The sequence below is a fragment of the Kwoniella dejecticola genome, chromosome 4 (assembly GCF_000512565.2).
Source record: "Kwoniella dejecticola CBS 10117 chromosome 4, complete sequence".
Lineage (NCBI taxonomy): Eukaryota > Fungi > Basidiomycota > Tremellomycetes > Tremellales > Cryptococcaceae > Kwoniella > Kwoniella dejecticola.
This window is the reverse complement of record NC_089304.1, coordinates 573,081-599,735: the sequence shown is the minus strand read 5'-3', so window position 1 is coordinate 599,735 and position 26,655 is coordinate 573,081. Positions and strand designations below refer to the sequence as shown.

The following is a 26,655-nucleotide window of genomic DNA, read 5'->3' as shown; positions in this document are numbered from 1 at the left end:
ACTCGTGTATCTGACTCGTAGAGCACAGTGCACAACATCTGGTGATGGGGGTCTAGACTGGGTTTCAAAGGATATTGTTGCGCCAATAGTACAAGGCAAATGCGGTCATGCTATCTAGTCCGATCGAAGGGTGTCTCACTTCACTCCCTCATCTCGAGTCGGTGTCCTCATACCAGTCGATGTAAACGTCAATATACTTGAAGGCTTAAGAAAATCGTGCATACAAACTGACCTCACACCTCCCGTACTCATTTGCTGGGAATCATGACTTCCCTCACGGACCTTCTGTCCAGACTGGGATTTACCAAATCCAAAGCGAGCAACGAGCAGAATGCTTCCCGTGATCCATCACACGTCGAGGAACCCTGTCCGACATCTAGTGATCGACATGGACGCTCAATATCGGGCGAAGCCGACACGGGTGCGTGCGCAGACTCATTCATCGTCATCGGTGCTCCGACAGATCGTCATGGCTAATCCAGTTTTTGACAGATCGAAGAGGTGATGCTGAATTCAACGGTTCACAGGCCCTGTCTCTCGAGAACGCCACCGCCGATATATACGCGCGGTGCTTGGTGGATCGATTGAACCCCGCTCGGTCAGTGACAGACACTTTTCGACCGATCAAGTGCGATGTAGATAACAACCGACAACCTTCATCGGGACATATCAGTGTATGGACAGAGAAGTACGAAGAATTTCATCGGCTGGTCAGATCGCAAGGATGCTTGATGAGTGGATCGACCCGGATGGAAAAGGTCTGGGAAAATTGGCGGGATGGTAGGATCGTACCACCCAGCGAAGAGGTGAGACAGATGGTGGTGTCGAATTTTCAAGGTGGAGAAGAGTATGGAAGATGGAAGGAGATGGAGGCTTATTGCAGAGGTAGTCAAGGACGATGAAGGCAGGGCACGTCCGCGTGATACCAGGATCATAACTAGACTGCAGTAGTCGAAGAAAGACGTGACCCTCGTATGCCTCTCCAGTATAGTGCAGTCTCACCAGTGTGGCAAAATCCCATTCACGAGGCATTTTGCGCGCAGCGCTGAAGTGAAGGACTCCAGCATACAATTGTGTGCTTAGCTCCGGTGGGACACTCGGGCAGGGTATCTTATGATGATCAGATTGTCCTGCTCGAGGTTTCTGTGGACTTCTTCTTGGAATCACCTTGACATCGCGTTCGTCTTCCCAAAATAGACAGTACAGTGTACAGTGTTGGTCAAAGGATTTTGCGATGTGGGGCTGTATTGTCCTGCGTGTCCTTTCTTCGCTGCGCCACATCATCACAGCACAGCAATTTGAAGTCAGCTGGAATATCAAAAAGGACGCGTTCGTGTCAAATTGACTCAATTAGGCCTTCCATCTTGGAGAGGCACATCATGGTGCAGGCGGGACAATGCACTGCTCTTTTTCGTTACATGATTTGCCGCTCCTCCTCCCCGTGGTCCCTAGGCATAAAAGGCAAATCATAGGAAGACCAAAAGCAAAACAATACAATTCACTCAACGCCTCTGCATCATTATCATCGCAGCAGTCTTCACTCCGTTCTAGAGCATATTCATCAACGATATCTTCGTGGTCAACTACCTTCGTATACCCGCTACAGGATCATCGTCTATTGTCTTGGGTCACAAAATTCACAGCACATCACAGCACACAACATACAGTACTAAGTATCCGCCATGAGCCGAATGACTCCGGCAGATTGGGCCGAGTTCGAACGAGATCTGACAGAGAAAGCCCACCAAGCCAACGCATGGTCCGGGTCAGCTGGTAATGCTGAAGCGTCATCATCAAGAGGTGGACGGGGTATGACCGAGGCTAAATGGGTTGCATTCGAGGAAGGCCTGAGGCGCAAAGTCAACGAAGCCAATGCTTCATCTACCACACATTCGTACACTGCAACCGCAACTTCACCTGATACTGGTCCAATTGGCGATATTGAACAGAGCGGAGAAGGCGATCAGTTGACTCTGACTCCTACTCCTACCTCTGCGGGGGCTTTCACCCCTACTTCGACCGAAGATGGGAGTATGACGCCTAGTGCAGGTATACCAGGTCAGTTGATCTACCATATCTGACCTCACCATGACTACATATTTGGATCTTCAATCCTACACACATAAGTCTGTTGTAAGATAGAAAGATACCCGCTGAATCGTGAGAGCTATTGTATGACAGGCTTGCCACATCGCCAAGTCGATCTTGACCTTGCATGCCTTACCAAAGAAGAGCTCGACAAATACTATGGTCTTCAACTACGAAAACGTAATCAATCATTCAGGAGAGTGACCAGAGCCTTCTTTTCGTCTTCTTCTTCTGCGCCCTCTCTAGCAGATACAATCCAGAAAAAGACATCCTTCGACAAGAACACTATAGAAGCTATCGGTACGTTCAAAGAGGCCGTGGACGATTGTTTGATGCTCAGCAAAGAGCAAGGGTGGGTCGAAATTACTTCCAGTAAACCAAAGACGTATTTGCAGAAACGAGTGGAATCATGGGGCTTGTCAGGTCTCGCATCACCTCCGAAAGGTTTCGAACGGGATGTAGAAAATTATTACAGGGGAGACGTGATTGATGATTTCGGGGAGATGTTGAGAGTACTCAATAGTAATGGATGGACAGTCGAGCGGTTGACGAGGCTTGCTCCTCCCACTTCAGAGGTCAATCAAGATGCTTGATGGTCGACGATGATCATGATGGCGGCTTCAAGTCGTCCGCCATCCCTCAACCTCGTTGCGAACTCAGAGTAGATGCGGTACTGTAAACAGACATATGCATGATTGGATGAGTGATATATCTACAACGTCTATGAGGCTTGATTGTACAGATCACTTTAGATTTGAGCGTTTTTGTAATGGTGATCGCGGCTCTGCGGAGTCGAAGTGGGGTATGGCAGATGCTAGTATATCTACAGTATTTACGGGACGGATCGCTTCTTCGAGTGTTCGTCTCACTCAGGTATCTCTACTCCTATGCTGAAGCCGTGTTCCTGCTTCAACCCCCGATCTCAGTTCTTCCCAAATGACTTGAAGCCATAAACCTTAGACCCTCTGAACCTCTCTTCAATGAATCTAGTCACTTTACCAACCCACTCTCTATCTGGGGACGTCTTCCCCCCAAGCCAAAGCTCAAGCCTTGTCAACTTCCTTCTGGAAAGTACCACTCCACATATAGTCGAGCTAGATCCAGCAGGAGGCGGTATCGTCTCGTCAATCTCGCCTGAGATCAACAGCAGAACGAATTCTAGGAAGAGATTATCGATCTACAGTACGATATGTGGCACATCATTCAGTCTAGTCAGCTCAGCCTCTTGGTCTGCTATGTGAGCTGACGAGATAAGGTGATTACTCACGACAACGGCTTCACCAGCAATCATGATTTTTCCTCCCTTTTGACACATCTTGTCCTCCCACATAGGCTTGATACCGCTTTTGAAGAAGTGGAAATTGGTCTCATCGGGGAAGAAATGGGTGCCTAAGCCCGGACCACCTTTCATCATGCTATCTCCGAGAGGCTCGATATTTCTTCCTTTTGATCTGGCGATTGATCTTCTAAGCGCTTTCCAGGAGCCGAACAGGTCTTCAAGGTTGTTGGCGCTGAAGATGGTGAACAGGTGAGAGGAGTAATCGACCGCGTTCGGATGAAAACCCAGAGCCGGCACCGGAATGGGAGCTGAGACTTTGCGCTGATGAGAGGTGTTGGAATAGTATAATGTCCAAGAATTGTTTAAGGGATAGATGGAGCTGCTGAAATAGGGAATAGTAGGTGTGTTCAGGGTGATCGAAGGGACGGGAGAGGGCATAGCAGGGGGCACGACCATAGATGGCGGCAGGATTGGCTGGACAGGCTTGGGAAGATGGGGAATCTTCGCAGGCTCTACAGGGAAGACCAGAGTACCGTCATCCTCGTCATCTTCCAGTTCTGGCGGCGGGGTAAGTGGTCGCTCTGTCGCCGGATAGGCAAAGACCGTTTGTTTGGATTCCGTGATAGAGCCTAAGAAGGTCGAGAGCGCGTTCTCGTTTGGGGATGGAGGGCTTTGAGATGGGGTCTGAGAAAACATCATTGGAAGCTTGTGGTGTCGCTGCTGGTCGAAGAAATCAGGTGATGGTCCAGTGGTAGACCCAATCTCGGGGTGTGAGCTGACGATAGGAGTGACTATTTCTTCTTCAACTGCGGACGATTTCCTGGTGTGTGAGGCAGATTGATGCTCCTCTTCGTGCTTGGTTTCATCAGCAGCTTCCTCTGAGGTAAATGTTTCTGTCTCAGCCTCCTGAGACTCCTCCAGACTGGTGGGGACTTCCGGATCGCTTGATCGATGAACTCTGTGATGATCGAACGATTGGAAGTACTCGGTTGGCACCGTCCCAAAGAAAATGATGTTATTGGGGAATTGCTCGTTATATACCGGTGTCGCAGCTGGTGTCTCGTCAAGAGGATCGGTGATTGGCTTGGTTGTTGGTAATTTGACGACAATCTCAGCTGAAGTTATGGAGATGAAAGAAGGAGATGATGATTCGATACTGTTGTCTGCTTCTTGTGTACCTTGATTGTTTATCGCTCTGATTGGTGTGACTGCAGGCTGCGTTACGGGTGAAAGGACCCTCTCGGAATTTGGGGTCGCCACTGAGCTGATGTGAGATTTTTCAGTACTTTCTGAATCTGACGCCTCGTCAGTTGTCACTAGACTTTGCTCCTCTTCTCCTGCTGTTTGTGGCCGGTGTTCATCGACCTCCGTGGACTGGCTTTCATTCGAATTGACATCTAATATGGCTTCGACAAGCTCCTCGCTGTTGGGGTTCTCATCCACAGATGCCTGTTGAGGGGAGTCATGACCGATTTGTGTTTGCGATTCCTCGTCTGTGATGGGGCTAATCTTCACCATGTCCTCTAACACCACTTCAACATTTGCTTCTTCACCTTCGCCCTCTGAATCGCCAGTGACTTGCACGGTGCTGTTCATACTCTTGTCCTCTTCGAGCACACCTTCTTCCGCCACCCTTGGATCCCCTTCCGATGAACTCAATTTTCTCTTACTTCTCTTCTTCTTACTTTTATTCTTCTTCCTTCTTTTCTCCGCCGCTAATTCCGCTTTGTCCAGCTCTGCAATATACGCCGAAACTTCTTCATCGTCATCCACCCTAAATCCTCTTTTCTGATTACCAAATCCAATCTTTTCTTCCTCGTCCTTTCCTTTCTCATTGTCATCTTCTATCAGCCTGATCGAAGCTACTGGTTTTTGGGTCTTCCGATAGACACCTTTCAGCCTCCCTCTCACACCTTCAGATCTTGTCCTCCCTGCTCCAGCGGCACCTGTACCTGGCGTGTTTGTGCTTCCATCTGGATCGATTCGAACGATCTGATAAGAAGGGATATCCAGTCCAGGTGTTCCCAAGTTATCGTAGTTGTGTAAGATCCAATTGCCAGAATGCCATTGAGGGAATTTTTCCGCCCATGCGTGATTCTTGACGCTTAGGATGAGTTGTTGTAACTTCACGGGATCGTTACTCAGGTTACGGAATGCTGAGTTGAGGAAAAGTCCATTTTGCGTTTGGTCCTCGCTTGACAATAAGGTGGACATGTTCACGCCTTATGAATCCCAGGTCTGCTGTTACTCTGTGAGAATAAGCGAAGGAAGGGAGAAAGCTTCGACCGGGTAGGATGGGAATAGAAAAGGATCAGTCGGATGAAAGTAAGGAGAGTTCTGGGAAGTCGGCGAGGGAAATACCGATTTTGAGGATTGAATAGGTTGAAGTGGGTAGACACCAAATGAAGCCAAGAAAAGAGGGAAATGAAAAGGAAGAAATAGCGACTGCTGATCAAACGATGTTACTGAAAGGCTAACAGCTAAAACCAAAGGAAGGAGAACTGGACTCGCACAGTCAAACTCAGTGAATGGTCGAGTGGACACGTCGGAATCAATATAACCGGGTCCGTGCGTCACTGCGCAGGTGCTGTTACTGATCGACCCTGAATACCAGCAGAAGCCTTTGTGGATGCGTGAATGCGTAATGATAACATGCATCCCGCTGGAGAAGCTGGTCGATCAACGACAGGTTCATAACTTTTAAAGTGCACTACTATACGACAAAACACGAAAGACGAGACAAACATTATGAAAATATACAAACAAAGTTGAAACGGCCCGTCGCAACCGCCTTCTAGTCTATTCTATTCCATGACAACTTCTCTTACAACAACGATCTCTTCGCTATCCCTTCTATCCAACTTGTTCCGCTTATACAACAATTGACCTCTAGTATTAAACTTCTCCTTCTGCTCGTCCCATCTATGCTTAACAGCCTCCTTGAACCCCTGTCCACTCTCTACCAGTTTCTCCTTGTTCAGCGCCGCCGTCAATTCCGTCAGACTCGGTAACGTCGGCATGTTCATATTCAAATTCAAGTTCAAGTTCGGGATCTGGATATTCGAGAGATGCAAGAAAGGTCCAGATGACGGTGTTCGAGGAGTGACCAAAGGTGAATCGTCAGGAGACGAAGGTAATAGTCCATCCTTGATATTTTCGTCGTAACCCGATACAGCCTCTATCAACAGATCCTGCTTGGTATCGATCTCCACCTGCGATGTTTGCTTAGATCTGAGATCAATTTTGGCGTCTGACCTTGACTTTGACTTTGATTGTCGTTTGATGTAGCCTGTTAGACCGCCTTTGAACCAGGACACATGCATCATCAATGCTAATCCCAACATGATTGTCGGGACCCATGATCCGCCCATATACGATCTTGAGTGTGGTCTGGCAACGTCGACCAAGTAGATGACGTGATACAGGATTCGAAAGATGAAGAAGGACGAGAGAAAACGGATATTGTTTCGGAGCGAGGGGAAGAGGTTGGACATTCCCAGATCGAAGGTCGGTAGCTGATCGAAAGAACAATACATTGTCAGACACAGATGAGATTCTGCACACTGCTGACCATGACAAACGAGGACATACCTCCATGATGGCGCCAGTGAGGAAGATGGGCGCTATCTTAGCGTGAGCGACGTAGAACATGAGGCCGATATATACGCTGAGGCGGTGTGTTTTGTCATCCTCAGCGGAGTCATCTCAAGTCACAGAGAAAGGCAGAATGTTCCTCACGTATGATGAATCCAGCCGGTCAGTAATCCAACTTGAGAGCGATATTTGAAATACCCAATAGTAAGCTGTGGCCGCGAAGTGACGTGTCAGTGCAATCTGTCCATATTGAGAATGGTCCGTTATATGCCAGAGTAAGCAATTCCGAAGTTTACTCACATCAGCTGGTGAAAACAAACGATAGATCAGCTTAAGTGCTCAAGTACGCCACGAGGAGTGAACAATACAATACTCACCGAACAGATATACCCCAAAGAAAACCGTACTGAACCTCCCCATCTCACCCATCCAACCTGCTTGTCCATCCTTGAAAGTCTTCTCTAACCCATACCGCAAATAACTGATGAAGAACGGTATCGACAGGACAGTCATTGTGAATGATGAAATCACAGATAAGATATATGCCTTCTTACGTTCCGAGTCGAATTTGGGCGAGACTAGTGCATAAGTCAAGTAGAATAGGGCGTAGATCACCCCGCATAGTAAAGGGATGAACATTGTCGCTGTCGGTTTGACCAAGTCCGTCCAGCCGGTTCTTCGAGGCAAATGATATTATCGATGCCAAGTGTGCGGAGTTGGAGAAGTCACAGTACGAGATCCGAGGCGCTCGAGAGGAGATGAGGAAGTCTATATATAGTAGTTGCTAAGCATGGCATAGGAAGTAGGAAAGGATGAGTTCGCTTGAAGCGTTGATAGTGAGAAGAATGGAAAGTGATTGGAGACTGATAGTACTCTGACATGGATACTAGACGGATGAAACGATGAAACGTGCGAACTGCCTGCGAACGCGTCTTTCTGCTTGGCTTGGCGTTCGTGCTTGTTGTTGCAAGTTGGGTGGCAAAATGGGTGATCGGTGGATTACGTTTACGTTTAGGCTCTATCATAACACACACCCTGAACTGAACACGAATACGGTTCAACCATGTTGCAGATACCGCTGAGGAATGCTGTTAGGTCTATATGCCAAACAGTGTAGTAGTGCAGCGCGTGGATATACACCCATCATTAAACGAACGACAGGTATCATTCTTGGGCACGAAAATGGGATCCGAGATTCAAAGGAAGATTGGCGGATCGTAGTGATACACTTCTGCCCCATCAACCAATTGACCACTTGCTCATCCACTCTCATTCCAGATACGTCTTTCTACTTCTGGAAACATCGACCCGCCCATGCGCATATCTGCATCATACACACTGCATTACACATTATGTTTCCACCCCAACATCTTCTCAGCCTTACTACAATCCCAAAATCCCCTCTTACTATTCCCCTCTCCATCCCACCAATCCCGGTGTATCTCTCTGACTGTACCGATCTTCCCATCCCAACTCTTGGCAAACAATTCCAGACTCCCTATATCTTCGTCTTGACCATTTTGCAACATTGTTTTCGGAGTAGCTATATCCGGGGCTACGATATTAAAAGCCTCATGGCCCGTCCAGCCTGTCGAAGTTAATCCTAACAAGCACGCTTGACTCGCAGCTAACGAGCTTGTCCATGCCCAGAACTCATCCGCTTTCGAATACGCTTCAGCCTCTTGCGAAGTCTGTAAGACGTGGTGGAATCGCAGTGATGTGATTCGTACGTCGTCGTCTGCGAATCGGCGGCAGATTATTGTGGCTTGCGCTTCGCATATTCTGAAGGAATGAGCAGTGGAGAGTCAATGATTGATCGCATTTCAGGTGAATACGGCCCAAGTCCATTCGGTACTCGGAAGAGATGCGAGAGCTCGGGGAGAGATCACTTACATCTTCGACAATGCATATGGGTCTTCCTGTGGGCGAGTGAAAGCGGTATTAGCATGGTAGTCACACTCATTTCTGTCACCTCCGATCCTGTTGCCGGAGTCTGCTTTACCTCTCTAAAAGCATCTCCTCTCCATCCGATCCGCCAAACACCCTAGCTTCTGCTTCAATCGTTTCAATGCTGCTCTGCCTCACTCTGCCTCGGCTCTATCGTCCCTTCTCCCTGCCCTTATCCCCGCTTCTTCAGCCCGACTCGGTAGAAGGTGGACCGCGTAGACTCACCGCATGCCCCTCCTCCTCCTCCGTGATAGGTATCACCCCAAACCACTGCCTCCCCTCCCTCGTATACGCTAACCCCGTCTGATTCACCGAACTGGCCTGCACGATTCGCTTAATTCCCCTTTCCGCGGCAGTGTACAGCACGTTGTACGATACGCTTACATTCGAATTATGGACGAATCGCGGATCATGGTGTAGTGGATCCGGTATAGCCGCTAGGTGGATCACACCTTCTATGTCCCCATACTTCCCGAATAGGGTTTTAACTCCTTCTATCGAGGTCAAGTCCACTTCCTCTGTTTCCAATATTGAACTCAGGTCCGGATACTTCGATGAGAGGTTTTTGAATGTTTCCGAAGGAAGAGGTGTTCGATCTACAGCTATGACTTTATGTCCTTGGTCCAGGAGGTAGAAGAGTACGTAGGTGCCCACGACACCAGATGAACCGGTTAAGAGGATACGCATCTTGATTTTGTGGATTGCTGGCTTGGGCTGTGACTTCGACGAGATATGTCTGTATGAACGGGCGTTTCTTTTGATATGAAAGCACTTCTCTGTCGCAACGACGCCTAGACTTTAGCAGGACATATACACACGAGTGACAGGTCGGTCAAGGACGATACCGCTATATATATACAATCCCTCAAGGGAGCTCTGGATCTCGAATGGAAGTCGACGGCAAAGATTTAAAGAGTCGAGAATTCACCTTTCACCCGTCGAATCCTTCGACTTCGGCTAATTACATCACCTATCGCGATAGCCTGCAACAGTACTAGTAGTCAGGTCCGATCCGGGTAGATTGGCGCCGAGATCCGAACATCCGAGCGTATCGCTACATACCTACATGCAGGTACATTCTTTCGATGTTGGGAAGACACGCTTGTTTGTTCAAGCTCATCATCTCCTTCACAAGCATCAAAGTGATATTGTATCGGATCTGTGTCGCTATCTCATGCATCCTACAGACTGGAATGGGCCCACAAGGACGTCCACGAGACAACCGTGCATGACGAATTGCACTGCTGAGGCTAAATTCAGGCCCATAAGACCAGATACCCATACTGGAATGTCATGTCGGTGAATGTCAACGTTACGCTACAATGATCGAGATCAAATCACACTTCTGTATACTCGCTGATCGAGGTCTTGAATTGTGACATGACCGCCCGCTCTACTGGTCTTGACGATGTCCTCTTCCTCTTCACTCGTAGGCTGGACCACGTTTCATTCTTCAGTTGGCCCCCTCGGCCTGACACAGCAGGACACTACTCCTTCTTATTATTCTCTTCGTGCAATTTTGCTTCCCTCGCTTTGACCTTCTCATCCAGCTCCGCTCCGGCACTGACAAACCTTTCTCTCAGGCTCTTCTCGCTCGTCGTTCTAGGCAGACCAGCTATCGTCCTCCTCTCTTTCTCTTTCTCGATATGTTCTTCTTTCACCACTGTCGTACTACTTATAGGCACCGGTTTCTCGCTCATACCATGCGGCGTCATATTCCCTCCTTCTCCCGTTCCCGGAACAGGGATATTTTCGGGGGACAAACTGTGTCTATGACCATTCTTATTCGACTTTGAGGAGGACGAGGACAAGGACGAGGGCGAAGAAGTATGTTCAATCGGTGGAGAAGTCTGAATTGGTCCAGTATCCAATTCGTCTACTCTACCCAAGTAGCTCTGATGTGCCGGGTCACTATGTTCCACACTTTCATATTGACCCTGCGCAGCCATCGGTCTTTCGGGTATATCCTCCTTGACATCCATCTCCACATCTGCCTCATCATTACTTTCCGTGTTCGGTTCAGGCGCGGAGGAGTCCTCCGGTTCTGGAGTGGGCGATCTGTGATTCAATGACGACGATGACGATGATCCAAACATACCGCTTTCGTCACTCAACATCAACGGACTCATCAAACCATCATCCAGCTGCCTGCTGGATGTGCCGTTGACACCCTCTTCGCGCTGGGCGTGCAGGTCGGCCGAGAGATCGTTCTGCTGTGCGAGGAATGGGATAGGGCTGAACATTGGGGTGGTCGAGCCTGGTGGCATTGTCGAATCGGAATCATAGCCGTTATCCGAGGAAGAGGAAGAAGAGCCAGCTGTGGAATACGTTTGAGGGATACTGAATGATGTAGATGAAAGTGGGACGTATGCAGGTGGTTCCCATGGTGTAGTGACTAATAGTGTCTTCTCGACCGCCCTGATGAATTTACCGAACGTGGAATAGAATTTGAATGGTTCAAGTAAGAGTTCTGAGAGTCGCTGTATTGTAAATGGGGCACTAGTTGTAGCGGGAACGATCAGTGATCGAATGGCGGATCGAAGTTGCTTAGGCATCACTTACACCTCCATATCATCCAGAATAGCGACAACCTTTTCCAGCTCTTTCTTACCCTCCTCACCGTCTAACCAGCCAGGTAAGATCTTGCCCCCAATAGCCGTCTCCTCGTCGAACTCTTCATCCACCACACTAGGTCCGATAGTCACCATACGTTGCACACTGCCTCGAATCCCATTCATACCCCGGGGAGACATCAGGATCTGTCCACCCGAATAAGATGTACTGGGTCCCGAATCTCGTGAATTCCGCCTGTTTCTGTCTAAAGGCGGAAAAGGTGCAATCACCAGTCCACCTGGAGTAGAGGGCTTCATATCATCTTGAGTAACCAGGCTCTCCAATCTGCCTGTGGAAGGTGTTTCAGCAGGTTCCACGTCGATCGAACGAGGAAGATTCGTTGATATGGTGGAAGAGTCTGGTGTAGAGGTTGGTGTCGAGGTGGAGGTGGGTTTAGGTTGTGAAGGGGAAAGTAAGAGCGATTCTGAAGGTGGTTTGTCCCCTTCATCGTCTGTCTGGTCGAGCTGAATCGGCACTGGGCCGATGATGGGTGATATAGGCGGACGATAAGGGCGGGGCGGACCGCGGGAAAGGTAGAGAGGAAGAGTGGAGATTAAGGATTGATGAAGGTGATCTCGAAGTGTCGGCCAGTCAGAGCTGCATTAACATAAAAATTCAGGTCAGCAGAAGGTCACCAGACTGAGAGGATGGGAGACTTGCTCAAAGGTATTCGTCCTCGCTAGCTTCTCCAGTATCGAGTCAATGGTATCATCTAGCAGACAGAAATCAGTAAAGCACAAAGAAGAATCCGACATCACACGACACCTACCTCCTGCTGCCGGTCCCAGTACCGGAGAGCTCGAGATCGCCATGTTGTGTATCGCAGCCTGGTGAGGTGGATGAATCACAGAGACGCGTTCAGATTGGTCTTTTTGGGTGGATCGCGGAGAGGGAAGAGCAATTTCAAGTAGGTTTCCTCGAGATGGAGAGATTAAAACAACATGACATGGTCAAGTCAACCGATTGCATCAATTCAAGTAAACAGTTAACCGATAAGTTGAATACGTAATGCGTCGGCGGCGTGAACGTGGTAAAAGCGTGCTTTGTCGATCGGGGATACGTAGATAAAGTGTGTGGCAAATTACCTCGATTGGAATCTGCTAGAATAATGAATTTAACACCGGGTGCTGACCGAAGGTGATTAAGGTGTGTGCTGTTACGTTGACGCAAAAGGTTTCAAGCACAAAGGTGAATGGCAAAAAAGTTATTCATCAAAATTTACTCTGATATCATTTTCCTGCTTTATCATCGACAAGCAAACAAGCATACACGCATACCAAGCGTATAGCGATTCATCACTCACCACTCACATAGACCGGGTGAACAGATTCTGATCAGAATCTCCCCAAAAAACAGGCTCAGCGGAATAAGAAGAATCATATTGGACGCGCTTCCTCATTCAACCTTCCTTTTCTTCGACCTCAGTAATCGATTGTAGCGATTAGATTCCCCTCTTCTCCTAGCGACAGGATCAACTCATAATTCCAAGATGGTAGCTGAAACGTGAGTAGTCTGCTTGTACAAGTCTACTTTCATGCATGCGGTTGTGAATTTGAATGTGGCGATTTGAGCTTGTCCTTCTCTCTTACCTCCCTTTCGCCTCATCCCGTCTATTTTGCTGTCTCCTTCGAGCCCTTGCTTAGGCAACACAACTCGGAAGGATATACTGCTGACACACTCCTCTTGCTACCTCGCAGTGAATACTACGACCTCATCGGTGTCTCGCCAAACGCGGACGAGAGTGAAATCAAGAAGTCTTACCGAAAAAAGTGAGTTTCTCTTCACCTCCTTCCCTCCTTCCGTCCTTCTCATCGTTTGGGGTCCAGGCTGACCTCCTGTGCCCTTCTATAGGGCCCTTCGCATGCATCCGGACAAGGTAAATCAGTTAGAGGGATGAGCCCGCAGCGCTCTCATCAATCTCGGAGTCGCGAAAGAGCTGACAGGCATGAATGTCTTTGATAGGGTGGTGATCCGGAACAGTTCAAAGAGTTGACCCACGCGTGAGTGTCATTGGAGGGAGCGGGTCAGGCGTTCTTGTATTGATGTCTTGTCGCACGCTGCGCCGCAGATACGAGGTTCTCTCCGATACCAACAAGCGACAAATATATGACCAAGCTGGTAAAGCGGGATTAGAAGGAGGTGGTGGGATGGGAGGAGGCATGGACCCTCAAGATCTGTTCAGTCAATTGTTCGGTGGAGGTGGTGGATTCTTTGGCGGTGGTGGTGAGTCCAACCCAGTCTCAGAACCTTTCAGTGCAGTCGTTGAGCATATTTATGGACCCCTCAGGCGGTTCAAGAAATGCCGGGCCACGAAGAGGAAAGGATCTGGTTCACCGGATCAGCGTGACCCTCGAGGATCTCTACAAGGGCAAGGTCCAAAAGCTCGCTTTATCCAAATCAGTCATCTGTAAATCGTGTGAAGGCCGAGGCGGTAAGAAGGGGGCAGTATCGACATGTTCAGGTTGTCAAGGTCGAGGAGTCAAGGTCATGTTGCGACAATTAGGACCCATGATGCAACAGATCCAACAACCTTGTGGAGAATGTGAAGGTACCGGAGAGATGATGAATCCCAAGGATAGATGTAAGAACTGTATCGGAAAGAAGACTATCAGCGAGCGAAAGGTGTTGGAAGTCCACATCGACAAGGGTATGAAGTCGGGACAACAAATCAAATTCCAGGGCGAATCGGATCAAGCACCCGGGATCATACCTGGAGATGTGGTCATTGTGATTGAGGAGAAACCCCACGCCAAATTCCAACGAAAGGGAGATGATCTTTACTGCGAAGCTGAGATCGACCTCCTCACTGCTCTCGGTGGGGGTGAATTCGCTATCGAGCATTTGGATGAAAGAGCTTTACACGTCACTATAGTTCCTGGAGAAATCATCAAGCCTGGTGAGTTCGCCTCTCTCACGACTCAACTGATATGATCAAATTGTTGAAGTTTGGCTGATGGTTATTGATCCCGTTATAGGCGCTCTCAAGGTGATCTCAGGACAAGGTATGCCCTCATACAGGCATCACGAGCTCGGTGACCTCTACGTCAAACTCAACGTCGCCTTCCCCGAAACTCTCCCCGTCAACGTTATTCCGGATCTCGAGAAGGCTTTGCCCAAGCGAAAAGATATCCAAAAGTTCGGCAAGAAGATCCACATGGACGAGGTTACTCTTGAAGAGCCGAATGACAGACAACGACGATCGGCCGCTTCGGACGGTGATGAGATGGACGAAGATGACGAACAAGGTGGACCTGGTGTACAATGTGCTCAACGTGAGTGGTCATTCATCGATTGGGCTCGGAATGATTTTTGATTGTGACTGAACGCTGATTTTTTTTCGCCTTACAGAATAAGCGAACGCATTGACATGACAGACTGTATACGTAGATCCCTTTTAGCATATGTCAGATAGATGAAATCATGTGCCTTCATCAAATCTGAGCCTGAACCATTTCCTCTCATATTCATGGTATACCCTTTTCTTCTGGCTAGATCATGTATATACATTGAGATCTGATTATGAAGACATGCGATATAGATAATGAATCACATAGTTACGTCGCCTACTTCGGTGGCTTTGGCTATGGGATGAATGATGGAATGATCAAATGCGACGCTCTGATGATCATAAATAGCTTCAATTGTAGGGAGATGCCGTCATGAGCTAGTAGTGTTTTGCCGAACTCGGCCGTTAATGACGGTGACTGACCTGACCAAATTGATCCCATTGACATCAACATTTATCGAATGACTTTTTTGTTTACATGCCATTCCTGGTATAGCAGTCAACGAACGACCCGCTATTGTCTACGTCTGTCATTGTTTTGAAAATTCACAAGAGTTCAGATATCTCGTCAAACCTCTTACATGATGTCGGCTTGGTCTACTTGTATATAGCACAACTTCTTGGACGTCCACACCTCATTCCGAAATCACTTGGTCATCCGCAAAAGATTGGAAGTGGTCGTGACTAAATCTTGGGCAAGAGGAGGGCAGGTGTGAAGTTCCCGCAATACGGCAAAATGACATTCACCTATATGCAGATGTATGTCAACCAATGCTTTCCCTAAGGGCCACTAGTAGAAGTGTCGATGCTGACGTTCCCGGACTAGACATCTGTATTTTATCATACCGCCTATATTCCTACTATGGTCAATATACCGACCGTTGATAGGCAGGAGAGAAGTTATCAAGCTTCTATGGCTGGGTTTCATGGCTACTATATGGACAACACCATGGGACAATGTATGTCTCTCATGAGCATACAATGTGATATGAAAGAGTGCTGCTAACGTTCTTTCATTGGGCAGTATATACTGTCTCAAGACGGATGGTCGTATCCACCCGGATCCATAATTGGTAAACTCGGTTATGTACCCATTGAAGAACATATCTTCTTCATCTTACAACCTATCTTAATTATATTACTACACCTGATAATCACCCATGGTAGGTTACTGCCATTCGACGTCGACCTGAATGACCTCAAAAGCGGATCCAGGTTTGGACTCAGCAGTCCCAAGCTCAAGGACGAAAAGGCCAAATCCGAGGACGTAGATTTGAAGCAGCGAAGGATCCAGACTTTGTCTCGGCGACCTTTGGCCTCTTTATTCTGGATTGGAATATCGCTATTAGGCCTAAGGCTCGTGTTGCAAACTCACCTGTATGCTCCGCTGGATTATGGTCTGAAGCAGAAGATGTTCTACCTCGGCTGGATCTTAGTTTGGATCAACCCCGTCATTGCCTTTTTGACATATCTCGGAGCGAGACTTACCAAAGCCGACTGGGCTACCGTGATCTTGGGAACGAGCTGGCTATGGGTCGTAGATACGTAAGTAGTATCGCCGAGACGTCATAATCTATACAGAGGTGTGCTAATATAAGTCTACGAATTTGGCGGTAGAATCGCACTTAGGAGTGGAAGTTGGTCAATATCGCCCAGCACTACATTAGGTGTAAAAGTCTGGCGAGGTCTGCCGATAGAGTGAGTCCCCTATACGGCTATCGTTTTCTGATCTTTGCGAACATGGACGTACCTGATTCCATTGTCAATTGTAGAGAAGCTATCTTTTTCTTTTTGACCACTTACCTGATCGTCCTCTCTTCCTCTCTAATCTCGCACATCCACACATTACTAGTCCTTTCACCGAACTTACCGCCTTGTCCACCGTCGAACCCTCTTGCGCACATCGGACTTCTGGCCAAAGTAGCTTTCAACTCACCGACAATAGACAGACGGATATTAGAGGGCTTGCGTGAAGCTGAGAAGACGCTGAAGAAGGGGAGTAAGAGTTTCGAGATTGCCAAACTCGCTTTTGGCCGTGAGATGCGTTTGGGCTTGGTAGTTATCTACGCTTGGTGCAGAGTGACCGTGAGTGTCATGCGCCCGTCTTCTCAATATTGCAGCATAACACACGTGAGTGATGTTGACACCGGCTTTATGTAAATGTAGGACAACCTGATAGATGATCCATTCCCAACCATCTCAGAACAAGACTCCTCATCATTGGATCAAGCCAGAAGCAAGATCTTGGAAGCAATACGGAAACACCTGATCACTACATATAGACTCGCGGATATATACCCTGCACAAAATCACCCAGAACCAAGCTCAAATTCGGGATCAGAATTGGATGAAATACTAGATGAAATCCCCAACTTGACCCCATCAGACCGAACGGCATTCCACTTATTTTCCTTGATTATACCCCGTCTCATCCCCATTTATCCCTTCTTGGAACTCTGCGATGGATACTCAACCGACCTACAATTCCCTTCTAAACCACTGACCACCATCGCCGAGGCTGGATCCCTGGACATTAGCGATAAACTGCCTATCAGGACGACCGAAGATTTGCTGCATTACGCGGACGACGTAGCTGGGAGCATAGCTAGTTCGATCTGTTATCTTGCTTGGTCTGTCTTAGACTCGGATTTAGATAGATACCCGAGCTCGAATACAACTGTTCCGGTGAAGAATTACACATTTGCCGATGATTTACACGACAAAACGAAATCTCAATCCAGCGCGAGATCTATGCGGGGGATCAGAAGCGAAGGCGGAGTGGCCAAAACGGGGGAAGCTCGGCAGCGGAAACAATTGAGAGTCATTCAATCAGCTAGAGAGATGGGTAGATCTTTACAACTAGTCAACATCTCGAGGGATATAATCAAAGACGCCTTGATCTCAAGATTGTATATCCCTATCTCTTATTTCGATTCTCCTCAATCTATAATATCAATTCTGTTCCCTTCCTCTCCCGACTCCGGCTCCGCCTCATCCACTACCACCAAACCTCACACCGAATCGGATCACTCAGGATACATTGACAGGCTTTTAAGTCTGGCTGATTCGATGCGCGATAATTCCCTAAGTGCAATAGAGGATTTACCAAATATTTCGAAAAGTGGGATAAGGACGATGATCATTAGCTATTATGAGATTGCGCACGCTATACGCTCTTCGGAGGGAGCAATAACGGAAAGAGGGATCAAGGTGGGCAAGTGGACTAGGATGAGAAAGGCAGTCAAGGCTTTTTGGCTTGGGTAGGGTAGGTAAGGTAGAGAGTGGACTTCACATAGATCTTGGGTTTTTGGACGTTTATTCGTGATTGAGGTGAATCATAATATCAGTGTCGATGTATGCTTGTTTGGCATCACTAGTAGATTCTTAGATTCATACAACGTATCAGGAATGCTAATCCTACATCTACAACAGAACAATCACCCAAGCTAAAACAACGCTGAGAAAGCGACACTTCCGAATACACGCATTAAACAGTCTCCCATTTTTTCAGATCTTTCTCCCTCACTTTCCTAGCCCACCGCTTATATATCCTCGAAGTCAGTCCATCCCACTTATTTTCCGCGACTTGATCGATATCCTGCACTTCGTTACTCTTTCTCTTCGTTGGTTCGGTCTTGGTCTTGTACTTCCTCAATCCCTTTGCCCCATTATCGCTTGACTCATTTTCCTGCTCATCCGCTGTATCTTGCGCCCCATCCCCAAAGTCAATCCTTTCATTATGATCCCCCCTAAATCGCTCGAATCGCTCTTTCTCCTCCCCTTCCAATTTCTGCAAAATACTTCCCACCACTAAGATCTCAGCAAACGTGTTCCTATACCTTCTCACTCTGCTCAACATATCCAATTGGCCCGTCGAATCCTGTAATGAAGTCCCGGCGGTAGTCGATGAGGAGTTGTTAGTTTGAACATCTCGATTGGCTTGTACTTTCGATTGTTTCAGTTTGTCGGACTCTTGTTCCCATATACCCAGTATCTCCGTATCGTCGCCTTTCAGGGCCCTGACATCTCTCGCTTGGACTACAGGAAAAACAGATCAGTGATCAGTACTGGCAATTGATCTTAATAGTGTACGTGTGGTGATATCGTATGCCGTATGTCAAAGCACTCACCATTCCTATCTGCTAACAGAAGTGTCCTGGCGACGCTTTTGTCCATGCTGTCCAATAACATCTGCCTAGCCTCCGCTTCCAATTGGATTGTCTTCCTCATCAATTGCTTCAGGAGATCAATCTCCAACTTTCTTTGCTCGTCCTCTAGCTCATCAGATTGACAATTTGGATCTTGACGATCCTGTAGGTGAGCTTTTGCGGTATCAGATTGTCCGGCTTCGCTCTCAGCCACGTAAGTACGCTCGGTATCTTGCCGCTTTCTTCGTCTTCCGCTACTCTTAGCAGTCGGAGAAGTTGACCGGTCAGCAGCCTCTTCGTCCTCCTCTGCCGCTTTCTGATGCTCAATTTCGGCCCTTTCCCAGCTTTTCCCTTCTTCCTCCCTTTCCTCAATTATACTTTTGGCGCGAGTATAGTCATTCTTCAGCTGCTTCTCGGCTGTATCGAGGTGCGCTCTTGAGCTCTTCTTCCTGCCCGTATATGTGAAATTGGACGGGTCGTCTTCTTGTTCAGGGGCCGCTTCTCCTTTGTCGTACATCGCATTGGAGTCCTCTTGGGAGGTGAGCTCCTTTGCGATACCTTCATCATCTTTTGGCTCTGCATCTTCCTCAAGGTTGTTACCATTCCTTCCTACTTGTCGGCTTGCTTCGTCTTCGTCTTCCTCTTCGTCCTCTTCCTCTTCTTTTAACAACCTTTTGCGCATCTCGTCGTACGACTCGTGATACCTCAGCACGAAGTCCGCGTGCGGCGCAAAGGCTTCTGGTGATTTACGTTGCTCGGTCAAGAAGGCTTCTTTGATCGCGCCCCTTTCAGAATATGTACTGAGCTGGAGAACTCAGGTTCATCAGCCAATATACCAATGGTGAAGGTATCGGACACCCACTAGACCGGTTATAGTCTGTACCGCGAAGGAAGTGACGATGGGCACGGCCATTAGGGCATACACGATGAACACCACTTTTCCAGCCGGCTGGACCGGCGTGTAGTCGCCAAAACCTGAAGAGCGGTCAGAGCTGGCAAACTTTGATCAGAGTCGGTGGGCTGCGGCTCACCGATAGTCAAAGACAGAATCATGACCGTATATATGGCGTCCCTGTTCCAAGGTGAAAAAGGGCTATGAGCTGGGCGAGGGACTCTGAGGGTGCCGAACGGAAGACTCACCCGTAAGGCCATCCTTCGATGGCAGCGAAAATAGTAGCGCCGACCAGCCAGAATACAACGAGGGACAGCGCACTCCAAAAGAGGTCGTACATCTGACTCATCCTGCGGCACTGTCAGCAGAAGGTATAACGTGCAGCTAAGTCTGAAGACTCACAGTTCTTCCCGTTGGTTGATCTGATGTATCAAAGCCATCTCCTCCGTCAGATTAGCCCTAGGTCTAAGTTTGTTCGCCTCGCGATGCATCGCTCCTTCGTACTTCTTCCTCCATTTTTCCCTTCTGGCTTCTGCTCGATCGCTGATGAACCCGATAATCAAGGCGATCTCATTACCTAGTTGACTGATCGTGAGGACCGAAAACGGGAAGATCAAGACTTTTCCTGCTGAAGTGGTCGGTGCGAAGTCCCCATATCCGATAGTGAGGGCGACTTGTGTTGAGAAGTAGATTCCATCAGAATATGACCAATGTTCCACCCTTGAAAACACTAAAGATTGGACGGCGAGAATCGATATGAAAGCCGTAACGGAAAGCATAAACCTTCTCCCTTCAGATTGGACATCTACTTCGCCATTATCCCCTTGGGTGGCCCGTTGTTTCTCCCTTTGTTCTGCTCCGAAAGCGAAGTAGTAATGAAACAGCAGAGTGACGGAGATTATACCGGCATCGATGATGGATATGACTGCGCACCAGAATCCTTCTAGGTATGTGTAGCCTTCACTGTTTCGAGATAAGATACCGAATATGATCAGGTTGATTGCTGCGACGATCGTCTTGCCCACCCAACAGATTAATGACCATCGCGTAGCGTGTCTCCACCACCACATTGATTTTGCCGAGAACCTCATAACTAGCAGGATGTTTGCGATGATATTCAGCGCCAGACCGATAGCCGATAAGATCAAACATGCTGTTGGGTCGCTTTGGGGTGTGCCGAATTGAGCGTACCAGTGTTGCTAAGATGACACGATACTGTTTCGTCAGCGTGCGTCCTTGTGGGATTAAGGGAGGAATTGGGTATGACCAGGGAGAGGGAGAACTCACTGTTAGAGCGGGAATGTCTAACAAGGTGGACAAGGGTGCGAAGATAGCTGAGACCAGGGGACAGTATTTGGCAAAAGTCTTTAGTCTCATCTTGCGTTTCCGAAGTGCGTATCCATGCCAAGTAGTAGTCCGCGAGATGGTCATCTTGATATCTCGCCCCTTTTCTGTACTTTGTTGGTCTTGTGTCGGTGAGCTTGCATCTTTGGCGGTAGCTTTATATGTCGGTAAAGACTCCCCATCGTTGGAATCGGACCCATTGGACAGTTTCATTTTGCCTCTTGAACCTGATACCAGTATCTGACTCAGCCTAGACTGGTGGAGGTATTATCGATTAAGAGTCCTCTGAAAGGACATGATCCTCGACAATTGGTATTGATCAAGAGCAATTGAGAGCAAATTTCAGGAGAAGAAGAAGATGATGATGATGATGGTATTATACTGATTTTCGCAGTAGATAATCGTTCTTGTTGCCTTACGGTATTTGCTCCCTCGTGATCGTAGATCCCAAAATAGCTCGGTTCCAGAAACACAATAATGAAGATTGCGGCGATCACCGTGCGGATGTCATTCTCGCGTGGCAATTCCCTCTAATCAGTTTATCTTTACCCTGCTTCATACAATCTCGGATCCGAGATTAGGATTGTTGTTGCGAGTTACTCGAAAAGATAACAAATCTGCAGTTGGCTAGCACTGTCATCGTCGAACCTTGTAGCAATTATACTGAGTCGCTACGATCAAATCAATGGAAGATTAATGACTATACGGAATACCGAAAAGCCTGAGCTCATCCTACGAGAAGCGAGATAAGTGGAACAAACAGTGAACATCTAGACAACGGGCCCGATATATCAACAACAACCTCAGCGGTCGTTCCAGTTTCCGCTTGATCCGACACGAAAATCAACGAGTCAATCAAGTCCCTGCCTTTTCGAAAAGGAGCGTCACAAACGCCCAGAACAAGATGGCTTCTTCGTCAACAAGCGTTGACAAACACAGACCTTCCACAATGCCTATATTACCTGGACCGAGTCAGCGAAAGCAGAATTTGGCATGTGATAGCTGTAGAAAAAGGAAGGTCCGTTGTTTACGTACCGAGAAGACACAAATAGTAAGCTTTCATACGAGGTTCTTCCGGCTCACTGTCAAGATTCCTAAGAGTGTAAACTGACTTTGGAATACGGGACAGTGCCAGCAATGTAGTAATAAAGGAGAAGAATGCACGAATCATTATATCGATTCACTGGCCCAAGCCAAGACCAAGAAAACTCGCAAGATGTCAAACGAGGAAAACGCCGAGGCTGAAGGACAGGCCAGGAAGACTAAGAAGAGGGCCAATCCCGACCAAGGGATACCAATAACCTACATGGAGGATGAGAGCCGGCGCAATCGTCGTGGTCAAGATGGAAGAGCTGCGAGTAGAGATGAATCCTCTTTCTCGAGATATGATCCGGGTGAATCTAGTCGGCAAGCAAGTATGAGTGTATCGCGACACAATTCAATGGAGTGAGTGAGCACCGCTCAATACATGTTAAAGCTTTTTGTGAAATCTTGCTGACATCTGAACTCCTCAGCTCGATACAGCAAGCATCGTATCTGGCCTCTTCTGAACCTTACACCGCTCCAATCTCACAAGACCTCTTCAACGTCAGCTTGCCCCTTGCCACTGGCCTCCATCTATCGCCACCCACAGCTGAAATCGCACAAAAGAATGTGGTAAAGTACCTGTTCTCGCCAACAGCTGTTGTCAATCTCGAGTATGGGTACACCGACCTAGCGAGTCTGGCGTTGTGGAAAGATGGGAAAGGCGATTTGTGGGAAGAACAAGATGGGAAGACCTGGTACGAGGAGCCAAGCGAAGTGCATAAGTCTCTAGACGACGAGGGGATCAAAGAGTACGTCCAGCATGGCTGTAGCCCCGTGATGGGCAGATCTGAGAGCTGACAGCGAATTTGCGCACAGCTTGGTCGAAGACTTGATCGATACATTCTTTTCAATGGTCCAACCTCGATATACGATGATTGACTCCACCATCTTCAAAGAACGTTTTACATCTCCCTCGAGACATCGGCTAGGCCCTATCTCTCACGCGCTCTTAACCATCGTCTTAGCCTACGGAGCGCGATTTTCGGATCACCCAATCATACAAGCTGACAAGGAGGAATGCGCGCTTCGGGACGGAGAACACCTAAAAAATAGGAAGAGAAGTAGGATGGTTGGATTGATGATCATACGTGCGAGGGAGATAGCGGAAATAAACAAGATATTCAGGGTGGCCAACATGGAAAATATACATTCTTGCTTCTTGCTTGAACATCTTCTAGGTCGTAGGTTTGGCCATTACTCTTCGACCAGATATATATGGTGCTGATTAAGGCGTATCTATGGCCTGCAGAGGTGATCAACCCGAATGTGAAGCGTAAGTTCCCGCTTTCCTTCATACATCAGCTTCGGATTCTCCCTGACTAGCCAATCATTACTCTAGGATATCAGACCACCTACTTATCTGCTGCCGTGAAGCACCTGATCTCATTGGATCTCAATACGTCCGCCAAATGGACCGAGATGCAAGATAGCGAGCTGCGGCATGAGGCGTTGAGCTTACTGTGGATCGTTCGGATGTCAGACTCCAGTCGCGCTGCACTATATCGCTTGAAGCCTTCATTGTGCGTCAGTTGTCCGTGGAGATCTGCTACTTACAATCAGCTCACCGGTCCTTTGTGTTGATGCAACGCAGATCAGCGGACCACTTCGATGTCGATCCAGTGGAACATGCGATGTTGAGCGAAGGTGCTCCGATGATGCAACCCTTAGGTGGCACTGAACACAATATCATCGATCAAGCTGTGAGCTCGTGCCTTGGCTGCCTTGTTCTGCATTGGCGGGCTGACAGAGGGAAGTATTATAGACTTGGTTCAAGATACACCACACATACTGTTCGATAAGCTACACCCTCGCCAAATCATTATGGATACCAAGTATCTCTGCGCGGGGTATCCCATTTACGATTCTACGAGAATTCATACATTCCTCGTCTATATGGCGGGACAAATACCTATCCTCCATTGGCATACCTACGATTTGGCCGGAGCATTGGGACTTCTTACAAGCTATAACGACCTGTACGACGGACTGTTACTATCATGATCTCTGGCTCGTCGTGCACAAAGCAATACAGGATTTCGGTATCAGAGAGGAGAAATCGCCGCTTGAGCGGAACGAAAGTAACAAGTTCGAGATTGAGAGTATCAAGAGACGGGTCAAGGAGGAAGCGGAACATGCTGCATTGAGGATCGCAGCTTTGACGGGGGTGTTAACGGAGAACGGGTATTTGAAACTTGATCCGTACGTCCGTTCGCCTTCTCCGCCTCAACCTTGGTGATTCGCAATAGAGGTAGAAGTAGAAGCAGAGAGCGAATGATGGATAGTGAATAGTGAATAGTGAATAGTGAATAGTGAATGGCTCAGCTGAATGATGTTTGCGATTCAGGTTAATTATCAATCATCCGATTTTCTCGGCTGGCGAATATCTGGCCTCCTTAGGAAGATCAGAATACCTGATCTGCGTAGCTGGCCTGAAACAATATTCGACTGTATACCCTGCCTTATGGGATCAGGCTGAACGATTGGACCAGATCTTCCACGACGCTAAGAAGGCTTTGGCTTTGGTCTTGGCGAAAGATCAAATGCTGGATGAGCATAATATGAGTCTGAACTCGTTGTTAGCGGGAACAGGGTCAGATCATATGAATTTGGGACTGAATGTGGATCTGAATACGAATATGGGAGCGATGAGTATACCACCTAGACTGGATTTGATGGGTTCGTTCGAAGATTGGACGGGATCTATCGGAATGGGCGTTGGATCGGTAAGTAATGGATCATTTACTGGAGTGTAGACAAGATGCAAGCTGATTGAGACCACGTGTAGCTTAATCATTCGGGTTTGCCTTCGATCATACACGCGAACGAAGCGGGTGTATCGAATGGAACCCTGGTGCATGATGATGCCAATAATGGACTGGGATCTGTCGACGGTGGACATGGAAGCAGCAACTCAAATGGTGGAAATGATCAGGTGAACATGAACGTAAACGTAGGTGTTGGTGAAGTGGGTCATTGGTTAGGCTGGTAGGACTATGTAGCAGCTGAGCCAGTTGTAATCAACGATTTCTATGCCCAGCACGCTGGTCAAATGACATTTTGGACAATATGCAGAATGTCTCGACATCGATCCAGTATGTCCTGCTTGTATCGCCAATCGTTCGCTTTCATGAAATCAATTAATTAGCTAATCTGCACTGACATGTTTGCTTGCTATCTTGGATCTTGAATCAATTCTCTTGTGAGAAGGTATGTATGTTCAGTCGGCTATGCAATACATGTCTCATCCATCATATGATCGTATGATCCTTCTGAAAAAGAAAAAATCCCCAAGCTTGTAATTGCTATCGATGTAGATTTAAACTTCGGCAACTTCTCTTAATCGTCTGATGGTGGATCGTACGGTAGCGGCGGAAGGAGTACCGAAAGTGTAAGCACCGCCGGCGTAGGTCTTGGCGCATCCTTTGCACTTCCAGATACCGACGGCGGTTCTCTTGACGGCGTTCTGTGGGCGGTGAAAGATAGGTGCAGGGATGGAGGGGCGATGATTTGATAAAGTGCGGAATTTGATGCGGCGAGCCAGGTCAAGTTGGGCGATAAAATGAATAGAGAAGATGATGATAACAATCAATCAGCATTTGCGTTCTGGACCACATGACGACGATGGATGTAATCATGTGAAAGAGGCCAACACTGGGCTGGGACTAACCTTTCCACAAGATGGACAAGCGTATCGGGCATGTTGGGTTATTTCCATCTTCTTGACGCTATGATGATAGACCAGGATATGTCAATTCTGATTCTTCCTTCTTGGATACAGTCCTCCATCGATGCACAGGTGTACCGCACTCACGTCTTTCTCAAGGAAGCACCGTATCGAGTACCGTATTTACCGGTGACACCGACCTTCTTGGTTCTTTTGGTCTATAAATCGCAATTGAGAAGATTAGTCACTTTTCGTTCGCATTATCGGTTCTCATTGTGTTCCGGACAGGGACGTGGACATGGGCATGGATATTGGTGATTCCTCGGCTTGTTGAACGAATCGAATGACTGCTGTGTCCGCTTTTTGGCTGATGATGTCGATATACTGTTAGACCGGGCTGTTGAAGGAGATGTAGTTGTTGTATCCTTTGCTCCCATGAGTAGCTAGCGCTTTCCAATCCTGTTCATTCTGGCAACGATCAAAGCCAAAACAACGTCTTTATGAATGTCCCTCCCTTCCACCTCAATTAGCACCCATCCCCAGCCCACCCCTCTCCTTCCACCGTCAAATAACTGTTACTACTGCTGTGTTCTTGTCGACTTTGTCGATGAATCTCTTTGCTGTTGTCGAATCGGTTCATCCGTGCCCATATCCATGTCCACATCCATGTCCGTCCAGCGTTTGAAGGTCGATGCACTCACCATTTTTGATAAT

At 47.9% G+C, this 26,655-nt stretch overlaps 11 protein-coding genes across 11 annotated transcripts; 5 read left to right on the top strand and 6 right to left on the bottom strand.

Annotated features, from left to right (window-relative positions):
* Positions 1-264: 264 nt before the first annotated feature.
* Positions 265-784, top strand: I303_103497 (uncharacterized protein; the record flags this gene model as incomplete). Its single annotated transcript, XM_018406841.1, has 3 exons — positions 265-421; positions 493-598; positions 685-784. 3 exons carry the CDS (start codon positions 265-267, stop codon positions 782-784), a joined length of 363 nt encoding a protein of 120 aa, XP_018263649.1.
* An 898-nt stretch (positions 785-1,682) lies between these two features.
* On the top strand, positions 1,683-2,681 carry I303_103496 (uncharacterized protein; the record flags this gene model as incomplete). Its single annotated transcript, XM_018406840.1, has 2 exons — positions 1,683-2,058; positions 2,182-2,681. 2 exons carry the CDS (start codon positions 1,683-1,685, stop codon positions 2,679-2,681), a joined length of 876 nt encoding a protein of 291 aa, XP_018263648.1.
* Positions 2,682-3,010: 329 nt separating this feature from the next.
* I303_103495 (uncharacterized protein) lies at positions 3,011-5,581 on the bottom strand (the record flags this gene model as incomplete). Its single annotated transcript, XM_018406839.1, has 2 exons — positions 3,011-3,265; positions 3,356-5,581. The coding sequence occupies 2 exons, from the start codon at positions 5,579-5,581 to the stop codon at positions 3,011-3,013; spliced, it is 2,481 nt and encodes an 826-aa protein (XP_018263647.1).
* A 590-nt stretch (positions 5,582-6,171) lies between these two features.
* Positions 6,172-7,600, bottom strand: I303_103494 (uncharacterized protein; the record flags this gene model as incomplete). Its single annotated transcript, XM_065968769.1, has 4 exons — positions 6,172-6,882; positions 6,959-7,034; positions 7,106-7,170; positions 7,352-7,600. 4 exons carry the CDS (start codon positions 7,598-7,600, stop codon positions 6,172-6,174), a joined length of 1,101 nt encoding a protein of 366 aa, XP_065824841.1.
* Positions 7,601-8,304: 704 nt separating this feature from the next.
* I303_103493 (uncharacterized protein) lies at positions 8,305-9,595 on the bottom strand (the record flags this gene model as incomplete). The annotated part of the gene is made up of 3 exons (XM_018406837.1): positions 8,305-8,743; positions 8,855-8,880; positions 9,134-9,595. 3 exons carry the CDS (start codon positions 9,593-9,595, stop codon positions 8,305-8,307), a joined length of 927 nt encoding a protein of 308 aa, XP_018263645.1.
* An 800-nt stretch (positions 9,596-10,395) lies between these two features.
* On the bottom strand, positions 10,396-12,333 carry I303_103492 (uncharacterized protein; the record flags this gene model as incomplete). The annotated part of the gene is made up of 4 exons (XM_065968768.1): positions 10,396-11,407; positions 11,471-12,118; positions 12,182-12,233; positions 12,291-12,333. The coding sequence occupies 4 exons, from the start codon at positions 12,331-12,333 to the stop codon at positions 10,396-10,398; spliced, it is 1,755 nt and encodes a 584-aa protein (XP_065824840.1).
* Positions 12,334-13,010: 677 nt separating this feature from the next.
* I303_103491 (uncharacterized protein) lies at positions 13,011-14,834 on the top strand (the record flags this gene model as incomplete). Its single annotated transcript, XM_018406835.1, has 7 exons — positions 13,011-13,024; positions 13,219-13,290; positions 13,373-13,397; positions 13,484-13,521; positions 13,590-13,744; positions 13,809-14,417; positions 14,497-14,834. The coding sequence occupies 7 exons, from the start codon at positions 13,011-13,013 to the stop codon at positions 14,832-14,834; spliced, it is 1,251 nt and encodes a 416-aa protein (XP_018263643.1).
* A 709-nt stretch (positions 14,835-15,543) lies between these two features.
* On the top strand, positions 15,544-18,071 carry I303_103490 (uncharacterized protein; the record flags this gene model as incomplete). Its single annotated transcript, XM_065968767.1, has 6 exons — positions 15,544-15,566; positions 15,634-15,766; positions 15,832-16,352; positions 16,425-16,505; positions 16,580-16,892; positions 16,974-18,071. 6 exons carry the CDS (start codon positions 15,544-15,546, stop codon positions 18,069-18,071), a joined length of 2,169 nt encoding a protein of 722 aa, XP_065824839.1.
* A 223-nt stretch (positions 18,072-18,294) lies between these two features.
* Positions 18,295-21,404, bottom strand: I303_103489 (uncharacterized protein; the record flags this gene model as incomplete). The annotated part of the gene is made up of 7 exons (XM_018406833.1): positions 18,295-18,845; positions 18,938-19,760; positions 19,818-19,930; positions 19,987-20,027; positions 20,096-20,197; positions 20,250-21,046; positions 21,135-21,404. The coding sequence occupies 7 exons, from the start codon at positions 21,402-21,404 to the stop codon at positions 18,295-18,297; spliced, it is 2,697 nt and encodes an 898-aa protein (XP_018263641.1).
* Positions 21,405-22,095: 691 nt separating this feature from the next.
* On the top strand, positions 22,096-25,266 carry I303_103488 (uncharacterized protein; the record flags this gene model as incomplete). The annotated part of the gene is made up of 10 exons (XM_065968766.1): positions 22,096-22,242; positions 22,321-22,637; positions 22,706-23,026; positions 23,094-23,458; positions 23,617-23,797; positions 23,869-23,977; positions 24,040-24,476; positions 24,622-24,867; positions 24,928-25,000; positions 25,063-25,266. 10 exons carry the CDS (start codon positions 22,096-22,098, stop codon positions 25,264-25,266), a joined length of 2,400 nt encoding a protein of 799 aa, XP_065824838.1.
* A 327-nt stretch (positions 25,267-25,593) lies between these two features.
* Positions 25,594-26,645, bottom strand: I303_103487 (60S ribosomal protein L37a; the record flags this gene model as incomplete). Its single annotated transcript, XM_065968765.1, has 4 exons — positions 25,594-25,740; positions 25,945-26,002; positions 26,089-26,159; positions 26,643-26,645. 4 exons carry the CDS (start codon positions 26,643-26,645, stop codon positions 25,594-25,596), a joined length of 279 nt encoding a protein of 92 aa, XP_065824837.1.
* Positions 26,646-26,655: the final 10 nt, after the last annotated feature.